The sequence below is a fragment of the Hyaena hyaena genome, unplaced genomic scaffold (genome assembly GCF_003009895.1).
Source record: "Hyaena hyaena isolate Hyena2069 unplaced genomic scaffold, ASM300989v1 scaffold_35, whole genome shotgun sequence".
Lineage (NCBI taxonomy): Eukaryota > Metazoa > Chordata > Mammalia > Carnivora > Hyaenidae > Hyaena > Hyaena hyaena.
In genome coordinates this window covers 4,647,580-4,661,462 of record NW_024080667.1, presented here as the reverse complement: position 1 = coordinate 4,661,462, position 13,883 = coordinate 4,647,580, and the positions used below count along the sequence as shown (strand labels likewise).

Genomic DNA, 13,883 nt, shown 5'->3' with positions numbered 1-13,883 from the left:
GGGGGGGGGGGGGGGGGGGGGGGGGGCTGCGTGCGGGCCCCGCCATCACCCCGCCACCAGCCTGCTCACTGTGGTCCTTGACGGCACTTGTCGGAGATTCCGAAACGGCCCTCTCTGATCACTCGGTCCCCTGCTCCCTTTGTCTTGGAGCAACAGGTCGGGACTTGCTGGCGCCCCAGTCCCCAGAGATGCCTTCCCGGCAGATGGAATGCAGGCCCTGTGTTGAGCTGCTGTGGTGTTGGGGCCAGGCCTGCGGAGGCCGCCCGCCTCACCCTGGTAAGGAACACCCCGATGGGAGAGGGAACAGATTCCAAGTGAGATCAATTGGCCTGCGACTCCGCTGCCATTCCTTTGTTACGAGTTGAATCGACTGTAAATTAGGATGCCGCCCAGGGGACCGCTGCTGCCCGCGCTGCTGCAGACAGTTATGGGGATGGCGCGGCTCCCTGGGGAAGTGCTGGCCGTCTGTGCCAAGCGAAAAGGCCGAGCTCACGCAGGACCACGGCTGTGCTTTCCGTTCTATAAAAATCCCGCACCTGGACAAGAACTGGAAGGGGACCCGGGAGAATCAGAGCTCTGGGGTGCGGTGACCCATGGCATATTGTGGGCTAAGTTTTAAGTTTCCTTGTTTTATAACTGTTCCTGCAGTGACATCTTTAAGTTTGGAGAAGGGAATAGCCGCCCACCTAGGGGTCAGGGCTGCATTTGTACTGTTATGTCCTTGGTCTCCAGTATCTTGGAACTCTGCCCGGGTCAGCATGGCCCAGAGAGGAGGCTGAGGATCCCGGGGACGAGTGGCCCCGAGGGGGAGTCAGGCCACTGGGCAGGGCATTAGGGTGGAAATGGCTAGTTCTACCTTATAAAGCGTGAATGTGGTGGTCTCGTTTTCTGGAAGAAAGCAAGTCCCAGGGGACAGGACCGAGGGGAATCGACTGCAGGCCGCCTGGTCTCTGGGCAGGGACCAGGGCTGTGAGGCCTCCAGGAGCTCTCCTGGTCTCCTTCCGGGGCAGCCTGGCCTGCTGGCCCCAGGACTCCAGCGCACGCGCACAGAGGGCACACGGCCAGGATGAGACCACCGCCCCTCTGGTGACGGGGACAGAGGCCACGAACCATGAGGGGCAGAAGGTGAGGGTGACCGCAGGCATCAGGCCTTCACTCTGGGATGGCGATGGAAAGAGGGAATTATCAGCCCCTCCTTTTTGCCAGCAAAGAAAAGCCACAGTTTTTAGAGCTGTTGTTTCTTCCCTTTTTTTTTTTTTATAAATTTTATTAATTTTTTTTAATGTTTTATTTATTTCTAGGAGAGAGAGAGAGGCAGCGTGAGCAGGGGAGGGTCAGAGAGAGAGGGAGTCACAGACTGAAACAGGCTCCTGGCTCTGAGCTGGCAGTCAGCACAGAGCCCGACGCGGGGCTCGAACCCACCAACCGCGAGATCATGACCTAAGCGAAAGTCGGACGCTTAACCGACTAAGCCACCCAGGCGCCCCAAGTTGTTTCTTCCCTTTTGACGTGGGGCCGCGCTCCCTACAGGCAGACCAAAGGGGACACCGTGCGTTAGAACCCAGCCCCTACGTTCCCAGCAGGACTGGGCTCTGGGGGCTGCTCTTCCCTAGTGCGCTGGCGTGCCTCCTAGGGGACGTGCAGGCTGCGCCCGAGGACGGGCCAGAACAGCCCCCCAGGCCCCCGGGTGGGGCTCACCCGGGCGCTGCCGGGGCCGGGCTCTAGAGGCTCCTCGCTCCGCGGAGACTCGGCGGGGCCGCAGGTCCTGGACCGAACATACCTTGTTCCCACCCCTGGGGAGCGGGGTGTGGACAGAGAGTAGGAACAAGACAAGGAACCTTCCTGAGTGGGGGCCCTGAGTGTGGATTTCTTGGAGGTCACCTAGGACGGCTCCGAGCTCTGCTCCCACCGCCACCCCCCCAGGGGATCTGTGCTCTGTGTTGCGCTGTCTGGAGCCAGCCCCTTCCTGCCCCCCAGGGATGGAGGTGCTTAGCCCTGGGGCTGACACATCTGTCCGGCAGGTCCTCGCCCAGCGTCTGCCGCCTTAGCCCTGGCGGGCCTGTTCTCACCTGCCTCCCGGGGCGACGGGGGTATGAGGGCGGCAGTGCTTCACCACAGCGGGACCTGCGGGGCTGGAGAAGCAGGGGCCGGACGTGGTGGCAGCCACCGGCTGGCTCTGTCTGCCCGAGGGATCTCTGCAGGGAGGGGTGAGGGTTGCAGACCTTGTCTGGACCCTTTGGGCACCCAGTGGGCCTGCGATGGGTCAGGGCCACAGACGGCATCCTGCAGCCTGAAGGTAGAGACTCGTTCTCGTGAGGAAAGGCCGCTTCCTCCGCTTGGGTGTGTCGCCTACTGACCTTGGCACCAAAACGTTCAGTTTGAAACAGTTTCAGGTTTATGGTAAAATCACCCCTGCAAAAGTACAAAGAATTCTTGTGTCTCCTTCACCCACATTCTCTAAATATTAGTATTAACTGTGCATATTTTTATTGTGTAGCAGGTTTATTGAGAATTACAGACGTGTTTATTTTTAGTACTTGTTTTTGTTATTAAAATCAATAATCATCTTTGGTCAGATTATTTACTTTGCTGTGGGTTTTGGGGGGGGGTTGTTTTCCCAGTCCCATAAAGCACGTATTCACATTCCTATTTTATAATGAAACTAAGGCCCAGTTCAGACCGTCGGTACCTGGTAGCACTTAACAAAGAGTTGGTGGGTGGGTGATGTGTGACCACAGCTGATGGGGGGGTGGCCGGGGCCCGTGCTCAGCGCCGCTCGCCTGCTGCCGGCCCTCCCAGCGAGCCCCAGGGTGTGCCTGCCACACCGGGAGGTGCCGAGGCTAATTGGGGTCAGGGGCTGCCAACGTCCTGGTAAAGCACGTGCTCTGGCAGCGCTCTGGGCCACGGGGCCGCGTGTTCTCCAGCACTCCCCGCACGGCGGCCCGTGACCCGGCCATGCCCCCGGCAGCCCGGCCGTGCCGCGCTGTCACTTTGGGTCTCCTGGATTTGGGACCCCAGCCTGCTTGCCTTTTCCCCTCTGGCCTTTTCCACTCCTCTTGCGTTTCTTCTTGGTTGGGAATGTTGCCACCTCGACTCAGACCCCAGGAGGGAGCCTGGCGCCAAGCTCAGCTCTTCGTCTCTGGCTAGAGGGTGGGAGTGTGTTGCTCCAGATGCCCAGCGGGAGCCCAGGGGCTCTGGGCGGGGAGAAGTGTGCTGCTTGGCTTTTTTCTCTTTATCCCCCTTCTCCCCCCATGAAACAGCCATCCGGAAAGATAAGAACGTCAAACAAGAACGATGGCCCCCATTGTGCATCCATTCCACGGCATGCACTTGGCTGGATCCTTCACCTGGAAGGAACCAGAAGCCCGGAGAAGTTTAGCAAGTTTGTCAAAGACCAAAGACGCTAGAGTCCATGGCGGAGCTCACACCCCATTTCAACTTGAGGGCTCCTAAGCTCCTCTTCTTTCTGGGAGCCCCGCCCCCAGCCCCTGGGCGCTCGAACACGGGAAGAGTCTGCCCTGGAAGCACCACAGGGAGGCAGGGTCCTCAGCTCCACACAGACCCTCAGATGACGCTTTGCCGGAGGAGCCCTGGGCTGCGATCTGTAATTCAACAGGCCTAACATCTAACGGGCATGGGGGCCTGTTTCCGGCAGGTATTTTGAAGGTGGCGTCTCCTCTGTGTACCTCTGGGATCTGGACCATGGCTTTGCCGGAGTGATCCTCATAAAGAAGGCTGGAGATGGGTCAAAGAAGATCAAGGGCTGCTGGGACTCCATCCATGTGGTGGAAGTGCAGGTACGGCCCCTCCCCCCAGCCCCTCCCAGTAGAGGTTTCTTGAAGTGGGGGGATGCTGTGATACCTAAAGCCCTGTTCGCTGTTAAATGTGCCCCGAAGCCGCTTAGTTCTGTAAAGAGAAGTCAAGATGACAGTAGCCCCTGATGATAAAGACCCCTGAGAACTGAGTACACGTGATTGTAGAAAACAGCTGGGATTCTGTAAGCAGGAAATGCGTGGTAGCTCAGGGGGGGACACGTGAGGACGACCCTGAGTTCCCCGCAGCTCAGGGTCACGTCTAGGGTTCTGATGTCTGTCTCGTCCCACAGGAGAAATCCAGTGGCCGCACCGCCCACTACAAGCTGACCTCCACGGTGATGCTGTGGCTGCAGACTAACAAGTCCGGCTCCGGCACCATGAACCTCGGAGGCAGCCTAACCAGACAGGTAGAGGTGCCCTGCGGGGAGGGCCTGGGGCAGCCTCCGTGCCGACGGGACTCCCCACAGGCCTCTCAGTGGCTCCGGAGTTGAGGTCTTGGGAGGTTTTCCCTTTTTGTCAGGGTGTTTACATTAAAATGCTTCTGTGATGTTCAAGACAGACTCCTGGCAACACTTGAGGAGGAGCGAATGTCCCGATTGTGACTTAGATCCTGTGCGAGGGCTCTCAGTTGCAAGTACAACCTTGACGTTAGGCAAAAATGAAAACAGAGAGGTTCAGGTTTCGTTTGGGGTGACCGGCCCAGGATGCCAGGACTCCCGTACCCACATGGGAGCCCGCAGCCCCTGCGTCCGCCTTCGGGCGGCGACCAGTCCTGGGGGAAGGAGCTTCCCTTTCACAGCAGGTCTCCTCTGACCCCAGACGAGGCGCACTGGCTGCAGTTCCCTGTGTCCATCGCAGAATCATTTCCCGAGGCCAGGGTGGCATGAAGCAGGCTGGCCAGACTTCGGCTCGGTGGCAGTGTACACGGAAAGAGGGATGTGGGTTTCCTGCGGTAGAACCTGGCTGCTCTCGGCCGTGGGGAAGGGATGGACAGGCGGCAGACACCCTGGCAGAGAGGTGCCATGTGCAGAGAACTGACGGGCCTTATCACGTACATGGAGTGACGGCAGACACGGCAGGTTGGTGGCAGGCTGCCGGGGACAGTAACCAGCGACTTCGAGGAGAGAAACAGCTGTCATAAAAGCCAAGAGGATCCCGGAGAGGACGTGCCTACCTTAAGCCTCTAAGCGGGTTTCGTGGCCGCCCCCTGCAGGTGCCCAGTAGGGACTGGTAACCAGCTGGCACTGGGGGGCGCCACTGTCTGCTGAGTTCTGGCCCCCACACAGCGGCGCTCCGGGCACAGAGCTCAGCGACGCTCTCGCCCAAAGCCTTCAGTGTGTGTCCAAGCAGGTGCTTTTCAAAACTCCAACTGCGCCCTCCCCTCAGGAGGAAACAATGAGGACGTTTGGCCAAAGCTGTCAAAAAGCTGCTTTAGTCGCGGTATCTTGGCGTCGGAAGAGTCGAGAAGTCCCCTCCCAACCTTATAGGGCACCTACTGCCCTACTGGGCAGAACTAGGGAGCCCGCCCACTCCTTCTATGTCAGCCTCCACTGAAAGTGGCGTCCGAACAGGGGCTCCTGGGGGCCTCAGTCGCTTAAGCGTCCTTCTTCAGCTCAGGTCATGATGTCACGGTTCGTGGGTTCGAGCCCCACGCCGGGCTCTGTGCTCAGGATCGCTTCGGCGAGCTCCTCGTGAGCACGCAGGTGCCCCCGGCTCCCTCTTCCTCGCACGAGCGAGGGTCCGGGATTTCCCCTTGGTTCTCATGCAGTCTGTCTTCTTTCAGATGAGATTCCACTCTTGTCCTCACGTTGTGGGTGGGTTTTACCCATTCTCTTGACACTTGGTGCTCAATCCTGGTTTCAGTTGTGCAGGTGTTAGCTCTTCCTTTTGCTTTTGTTACTTGCACACTAACCACGACGACCGTGCCTTCCCACTGGCTCAGGGCCAGATTCCAAGCCCTCCGGCGCGGCTGCCTGGGACTCCCTCCGTGGAGGCATCATCTCATCATCACCTTCTGTGGGGCACGTTTTTTAGGGGTTGCTTGTGGAGTCAGCCGTACGTCCAGTTTGAGCAGGGCTCCACTTTTTCTTTTCTAAGTGTATTTTTAATTGAGAGAGAGAGAGAGAGTGCAAGCAGCGGGTGGGAGTGGGGGACAGAGGAAGACAGAATCCCAAGCACGCTCCGCACTGCCAGCACAGAGCCCGATATGGGGCTCAAACTCCTGAACCGTGAGATCATGACCTGAGCTGAAGTCCAGAGTTGGACACTTAAAGGGCTTCACGTTTTCAAAGCGAAGACCACAGAGCGGTCTGTGGTCAGACACCGCTTGCCACTTCCATCCGGCTCTGTGCTTCAGGAGTGCCGAGGGGCTTCAGGCGTGGCCGCGGCTGCTGTCTCCTCACCCTCACCGGGGCTCACCCCGTCCCTGTACCTCCGGCCATGAAGGGCCGCCCGTGCAGGCCATCTCTGCGAGCCTTCCTCGGCAGCGCGGGGTGTCCACCTCACCTCGTCACCCGCAGCCTGCTCCCGGCCACGCGGCGGCAGCACCAGAGAGCTCGCTGGACACGCAGAGGTCTTTGGCTCTGCCACGTTGGGAACTGAATTCCACAGAATTTTCCAGGGAATCTACGTCCACGTTGACACTCGGCAGGTGCTCCTCTGTCGGGTTGTGCACCCTGTTCCGTCGTCAGTGAGGGGGGTGCCCCACGCCTCCGGCAGGCAGCACTCTGACCACTGGCGGGCGTCCTGCTCGGACCCTGTCTACCCAGGGATGGCACCAGAGCCCACCCGTCAGGGGCCCAGGCGTCCCCACCACAGACGTCTTCAGATGCCACTCGCAAGTCACCTGTGCCTCTGACTGACCGGCCACGTGTCAGCCGTTTTCATGACCCCCTCCTTGGGTTCGGTTAATTTGCTGGAGTGCCTTCCAGCACTCAGGAAGCCCGTTGCCTCGTTCAAGTGCCGCTTTACCACCGAGGCCACTAGAGGCTGCAGATCGGCCGAGCAAGGACATTGGAGGGTGACGTCTTAACAAAGGGGCCTCTGTCTTCTGTCCTCGGGCAGCTTGAGCTTGGGGCCCCGCGTGGCAGCACCTGGAGATGTTCTGTTCCCCACCTGGAGGCATTCTGGGAACTCTTTGAATCCCCCCCTTCACCCCTGCCTGGAAATTGGAGGGACCGAACTGTCCCCTGGCAACCAGCCCCCATTCTGAGGTGCTTTCTGAAATCTCCTCCTTAACAGAAGCCCAGTTGTGGTGGGAAGGGGCTGCTTACGAGTAACAGGACGCCCATTTCACCTGTGTGGCTCCGAAGTGACTTCAGGCACTGAGGACGGGAGACCAGATACAACACAACAGAAGATGGTCCCGCTGTGGCTCAGGAAGATGCACGGCCTTGGGGCGCCTGAGCGGGGAGCCGTGGATGAAGACCTGTGTGTGTGAGGGTTGTACTCAGGTCCTCAGAATGAAAGCGTCGATTTCTTACAGGTCACAACGTCGCAGCCACCGTGTGCATCGCACCCAGCTTCCGCCTAGGTGTCCTCAGCAGCCCGTGTCCAAGATGTCCCCTCCAGGTGTGTCTGGGTGACCAGGAAGCTGGCGTCCAGGAGGTGCTGCTTCCCGCAGAGCAGACTGGTCTGAACTGGCACCTCAGATGCCACTTGAAGCATCTGCGTCACGACCGTCCACAGCCCCCCCCAGAAGGAAGGCCTTCGTGTCGTGCCAGGGCTGTGTGGTGGGGCGTCTCTGTGTACGGGGCAGAGAAGGGACGGCCGCCTGGGTGGCTCAGTCAGTTAAGTGTCCAGCTTGATTTCCGCTCAGGTCATGACCCCACCGTCCCTGGGATCGAGCCCCATGTGGGGCTCCGCGTTGAATATGGAGCCTGTTTAAGATTCTCTTTCATTCCCCTCTCTGCTGCTCTCCCCTGCTCGCTCACTCTCTCTCTCGCTCACACACTCTCTCTCTCAATTAAAATTAAAAAACAAAACCATACTGATACGTCTTAGGAAAGAAAGTTGGGGTGGAGAGAAAGGACAGACCCAGCGACACCCAGTCTCCCGGAAGTCCATGTTGGCAGCCACCGTGTTCTCAGAACGCCCTCCGGAGGGAGCCTTCTTCCTCACAGAGAACCTCACCTCTGCCCAGGCCAGTAGTGCCTGAGGGTCCCTTTTGACAGCAAACCATTTTTTAATGGTTTCTTCCTTTTCTCTTTTATTTTTGAAGTGTTTTAAATGTTCTATTTATTTCTGAGAGAGAGAGAGAGTGAGCAGGGGAGGGTCAGAGAGAGAGGGAGACACAGACTCCGAAACAGGCTCCAGGCTCCGAGCTGTCAGCACAGAGCCCGACGCGGGGCTCGAACCCATGAACCGTGAGATCGTGACCTGAGCTGAAGTCAGACACTTAACCGACTGAGTCACCCAGGCGTCCCTTACTGTTTTAACATTAGTAACTCCAATACTTTTAATAGCAATACGTGGTCAAAAAGATAGATGGCAGAAAGGGCGAATTGAGTGACTCGAGTAGGTTTCTGAGCTTGTTGGAAGAGTGCGTACATGTGTCCGAAAGAGAACGGAGCATACATTTTGTCAACATGCCTGGGACGATCCCGGAGCCTTAGAACCCCCTTAGAACCCCTGTGCTAAGCCTCCACCGAGTGAAGGGGCCTGAAGCCCCTGGGGACCTTAGGGGTCCCCCATCTCTGGCCCCAGCGCTGGGCTGTCTCCGCTCTTCTCAGACCTGAGGCCTGTCGTGGAAACAGGCCCCTGTCCTCCAGGAACCTCCAGCAGGGCGGGTGGCCGCTGCCCCAGAGCCTGCCCCCGCCCCCACCCGGGCAACGGTGGAAAATCCTAAATCCGTATCCAGAGACGGCTTCATGCACCACTTACCGCTCCCAACTGTTTATAATTCCACTGGTTCACAACGACCCGGACAAATATTTAATCCTGAGCCTTCCTGGTAGCTGCCGTCGCAGCCGCCAGCCCGCGGCCGGGCCCAGTTCCGGCTGGCCGCGAGCAGTGCCTGCCGCCAAGCCACACGGGCCTGTTTGCGTCGCCCTGTGCTCTCGGCCTCTAATATGAGGAGGTCCGTGCTTGTGTCATCCTCCCAAAGGCCCGTCACATAACTCACCCGAGGGGCGTCCGAGCCAGGGCCGGTCTCCAAGGTAAGGAGCCGAGAGGAGGGGTAGGGCAGAGCCGGGGACCGGACTCCACTAACGGTGCACGGCCCCTGAGCTCCCTAATCAGGAGCACTCTCCCCAGAGGCCCCCAGGGGAACCTCCCCAGCTCTGGAGGCTTTGCCCCCCAGCCCTCTCCCCTTGCAGTTCGGTGGCTAGGAGTGAGTGCCAGACACGGAGAGCTTTCTTTAAATTATTGGTAAATTTAACAAGGACCAGTTACTCGAGCCGCCTCTCGCCTCCGGTCTCAGTGTCTCGACACTCGGGCTGCAGAGGCCCCCCGTGGGCTCAGACCAGGGGCACGCTAGCCTGCGCTCCCTCTGCGCCCTTGCCTGTCACCTCCCCTCTGGCCCCTTCTTCCCTGCACCCCTGCCTAGCAAGGCCTCCCGGGGACATCGGACATCGGCTGGAAGGTAAAGCAGATAGATTAGGTGTTTGGGTGGATCCACGCAGCTGGGAGTGGGGGCTGGGGAGGAAGGGTACGCAGTGGTCTCTGGGAGCTCCCCACGGCCAGACCACACAGCCCTTCCAGGGGAGGAGGGCGGAAGGTGCCCTCTGGCAGGCTGCCACCTGGGCCCCAGTGGGAAGGCTGTAGAACAAGGAAAAGTCGTTGCAAGCCAAGTACCAACATGTTAAAAAAGGAAGTTGCAAGGAGAGGTCACTTCTCCTGTGTGACAGCTGGAGACGTGGGAAAGAGGCAAGACCATAAATCTCTGGAAGGCTATCCAAGGTTTCCGATCCAGGGTGGGCCCTGCAGATGTTCGTTTGATGGTTTTTTCAGATTCTAAATATTTAGAAATGAAGGTGGAATGTCGTGTCGAGTCGGGGGTTAGGCTGGTCCTTTGCAGGCTGAGCTCTCCTCCCCCTCAGTTCCAGGTGCCCCATGACGCATCTAAGCCATGAAACTTCGGGGAAGGCACCTGTCCATGTGTCACGGCAGGGACACCCTCTGACTGGAGCTTGGCGGTTAGGCCAGGCGGTATATTCTGGCAGGGCAACAAGGCCCATTGTCTCTTCAGGACGCAGGGGAACGGGGCCTGCAGCTCAGAGAGCTTGCTTCCTTGTGCTCCTCGAGGTGGCCTGGATCGGCACGGGGTTGGGGATGGGGGACAGCTTCTAGGGACAGTCAGGCCAGGGAGGAAGGGACTGGGGATCCGAGGGGGGAGAGAGGTGGATGAGGCGGGGTACTGCTCAGAATTTCTGAGCCCCAGATTGTGGTTTGTCTTTAATTTTTCTGGGAAAGAATGTGCATGAAGTGGAGCCCACGGAGAGGTCTCATGGAAGGAAAACAAGTTTTGGGATTGTGCAGACCCGGGTCAGTCCCAGCCTGCTCCCTTCCCAGCTGTGTGACCCAGACGGTCCACTCCCTGTCTCTCACCGGTGAGCTAGTAACGCCTGTTTGGAAGAGTTGTTGCAGAGTAGAAACGAAGCGCTGTTTGGACACATGGTCCGTGCCCAATAGATAATAGCTGTTTCTGCTGCTGTTCAGAAAACAGCTACCACCACATACCCTACGAGCGGAGACTTTTCCGTCTTCTAGAACATATGCAGTTTTAGGCTCAATTAAAAATTTCCCTAAACTGGGCAAACCGAACCTGGCTGGAGAGGCTGTCTGACCGCTGTCTTCCGGCCTGACAGCACAAAAGTCCTGTCCTCCAGCCCAGCCCGGACCCGGAGCACAGCCCAATCACCAGGAGGACTGTCTGGCTTCTCCCTGGGCACCAGGACCAGAGGGGCCTCAGGAGTGGGGCTGCCGTTGTGCCGCGCGCCCTATCCCGGGCACGTAGTGGGCCGTTTAGCAGAAGGTAGAGGACTCGAACGGAGGTATGGGCAGGCCCAGACCCTCACCCCTGGGGCTCCAGAGCAGGACACAGAGCAGGACTGGCTCCCTTCAAGGCCCCACCCTCCAGGCTGTGCCCCCCAGAGACTGTTGAAGACAGCCTGCCCTACACACACTTGCCGTTTTCTTCCCATCTCCAGGCCGCAGAGGAGAGGAGCTTGATGGGGACAAGCGGGCCGGGCTCTGACTTCAGACTTGATTGGATCCCCTTTGTGAAACATCTGTGCGGCCACAGCACATAAAAATGTTTCCCTCTGGCAGCCGCTTTTATAAGGATGTAATAATATATGCATTGCAAAAATCGTTCTATTTTTGGTGGGTCAGCGTTTCCAGCAGGCTGACCCTGACCAGGTGTGGAGGGAGTCAGCAGCAGGGGTGTGGGGCAGGGGGGCTGTGGAAACACGCCAGGGCCCCTGCCCGCACCCCAGCCCGTGTCTTCCTTCCCTTTCCCGGCCCCTGGTCCCTGCCGGGCCCTTCCTTGGGCTCAGATCCCCTTGACGCAAGCTTAGGGATGCCTGTGTCCTCCTGGGGTGTCGGTCTGCTCCTAGAGGACACGGGGCCTCCTCACTCTCCCCTACCCCCGGCCCCCACCCCAGACCTCTCGTACCTTTGGGCGGCTGGTGGTTTCGGCCCTTCCGTTCACTGGAAGGCTGGTTGATCTGAAGCACAGAGATGCTACCCAGGGGCTGGCTTGCTGCTGTGACTACTTACCCCGACGGTCCAGAGCCCTCTGCCGACACTCCAGCCTCACTTTGGGCTGTTGGTGCTCATTTAAGACCGGGCCTTCGGTGCGTTCAGCCTGGTCACTTCCCGAGGTTGCCAGGGACCTGCCCCCCCCCATGGAGCTGGGGAAGGTGAGAGACTGTGCCTTGTGGGAGGACCTGTGGGGTCAGACCCCCGTGCCTCTCCCTGTGTGTGGGCACAGGAACCACGTCCGTCTGGGGGAAGGAGCACACAGTCCAGCCGGGATCCAAAGATCCCCTTTAAAAATGGGGAAATGGGGGCGCCTGGGTGGCTCAGTCGGTTAAGCATCCAACTTTTTGGCTCCAGCATAGGCGGCATGTAATGGAGCCCTGCTTTTTGAATTCAGCCTGACAGTCTGTCTTTAAATTGGAGTGTTTAGGGGTGCCTGGGTGACTCAGTCGGTTGAGCATCCAACTTCAGCTCGTGAGTTCAAGCCCCACGTCAGGCTCTGTGCTGACAGCTAGGAGTCTGAAGCCTGCTTCAGATTCTGTGTCTCCCTCTCTCTGTGTCTCAAAAATAAAATGTTAAAATAAATGTTTTTTTTAATGGGGAGACGGAGCCCCATCCTTCCTCCTGCGTGTGCTCCCAGCTGCTCCTCTACCTGCGCACCCGTGTGGTCTTGGCAGCAGGGTTTGGTTGAGGGCAGGTGTTCCAGCAGACATCGTGGGGTGGCCCCCAGTGGTGGGCAGTGGCTATCACTTCCGAGTTCAGGAGCCCTGTCACTTCTGTTTGGTGGGGACCCTTGTGATCTCTGAGGCTCGAGACTCTCCGGGAGCACAAGTGCCAGCGGCAGGGCAGATCCCCCATTACTGCCCGTTTCTTGGGGTCGGGGCGTTGAGACCTTGCAAGCACTGAACTCCAGCTTTGCCCACGGGTGTCTTAAAACCCAGTGCCCTAAACCAAGCCCAGCCCTGCAGACGTGGCCGGGCCGCACTGAGGGAGGGGAGCCGGAACCACGCAGCTGCGGCCCCGTCGTGTGTGCAGCTGGAGTGCCGCCCCTGCCCGGCACGAGTGACGGCCCATCTCTGTAGCTGAAATGGGGTGACAGCTCTTGTGGCTGCCATGTCACATTGCCCTCAAGCTTGAAATACTCTCAAAACCACGCATCTCCTCACAGGACTTGGTTCCCATGTTGGACCAGGTGAAACTCACGTTGGAGAATGTGGTTTGCGCTCACCCGGGCAGAACACTTGACGTCTTTGAGCTTCCGCTTCCTTGGGTTGCAAACAGAGTTCTCTTACAGAGACCGAGTGGCGTAGGTGCCCCTGCACCTTCAGCCGCCGTGTCCCGTACCGGCCCGCGCTCCCCGGTTCTGATCATCTGAGCCCTAGATGGCTGTCACCAGGGCCGGTGTCGATCCGTGTCAAACTCCTGTTTAATCTCCAACTCTCATGTTCCTTCTTTGGTGAAAGTAGGGTCAGTGGTGCTTGGACTCCCCCGTCCGGAAAAGTGGCCTTGAGCGACAGGCTGTTCGCAAAGCAGGGGACCAGACTGTGCTGTCGGCAGAGGCCGCCGTTCGCGGGGCGTGCGCAGCTCTGACGTGGAGGGACGCTCTTCTCTCTTGCAGATGGAGAAAGATGAGACCGTGAGCGACAGCTCCCCACACATAGCCAATATCGGGCGCCTGGTAGAGGTGAGTGGGGCTCTGGGTCGCTCCTCCTGGTGGGAATGCCACCCGTGTCCCCAGGGCGCGCTCCCAGGACACTGTTCAGGAAGCCCTCGGTCCTGCTCCCCCGGCCCCCTGGGTGCCAGCGGAGACCTGAGCTCTGAGAGGAAATCTCCCTCCAAGGTCACAGGCTCAGGAGGACCTTTAGGAGGAGCTCCGGCTGCAGCCCCCTCTGCCTTCCCTTCCCCACGCTCTTTGGAGAAGGGGTGGTGCTCCCAGCTTCACACAGCTGTTCCCAGAACTGGTGGGGGGCCTGAGGGGCGGTGATGTGGTTTAGACCGGCTCCTGCCGCGGTCAGCGGTGGCCTCCAGTCCCTGAGTACTGGCTTCTTGTGCTGAAGCCTGGGGAGGGCTCAGAGCACAGATTAGAAGTGGGGTCTTGGACTTTGTGGGGAGTGGGGGTGGGGGCGGCTGGCCCACTGGGCTTTGGTGTGATTGCGCGCCTCCCCCCTGTGGCCGCGGCGGGGACTGCAGGGCTGCACTGGTGGCACCGGGAGGGTGTGGGCCTCGGGACCCCCGTCCATCCTGTCTGACTGACCTGCCTTCTCAGGACATGGAAAATAAAATCAGAAGTACGCTGAATGAGATCTACTTTGGGAAGACGAAGGACATCGTCAACGGGCTGAGGTAACGTACCCCCGGAACACAAGC

At 59.0% G+C, this 13,883-nt stretch overlaps 1 protein-coding gene across 5 annotated transcripts in view; it reads left to right on the top strand.

The window, feature by feature from the left end:
• The window catches only part of CAPZB (capping actin protein of muscle Z-line subunit beta), a 131,240-nt gene that overhangs the window by 112,825 nt on the left and 4,532 nt on the right, over positions 1 to 13,883 (top strand). For all 5 annotated transcript variants that reach the window (XM_039229015.1, XM_039229017.1, XM_039229012.1 and 2 more), the window contains exons 5-8: positions 3,656 to 3,797; positions 4,106 to 4,222; positions 13,135 to 13,200; positions 13,783 to 13,859. In XM_039229015.1, coding sequence (XP_039084946.1) covers positions 3,656 to 3,797; positions 4,106 to 4,222; positions 13,135 to 13,200; positions 13,783 to 13,859 — 402 coding nt within the window. The remainder of the gene's footprint in view (positions 1 to 3,655; positions 3,798 to 4,105; positions 4,223 to 13,134; positions 13,201 to 13,782; positions 13,860 to 13,883) is intronic.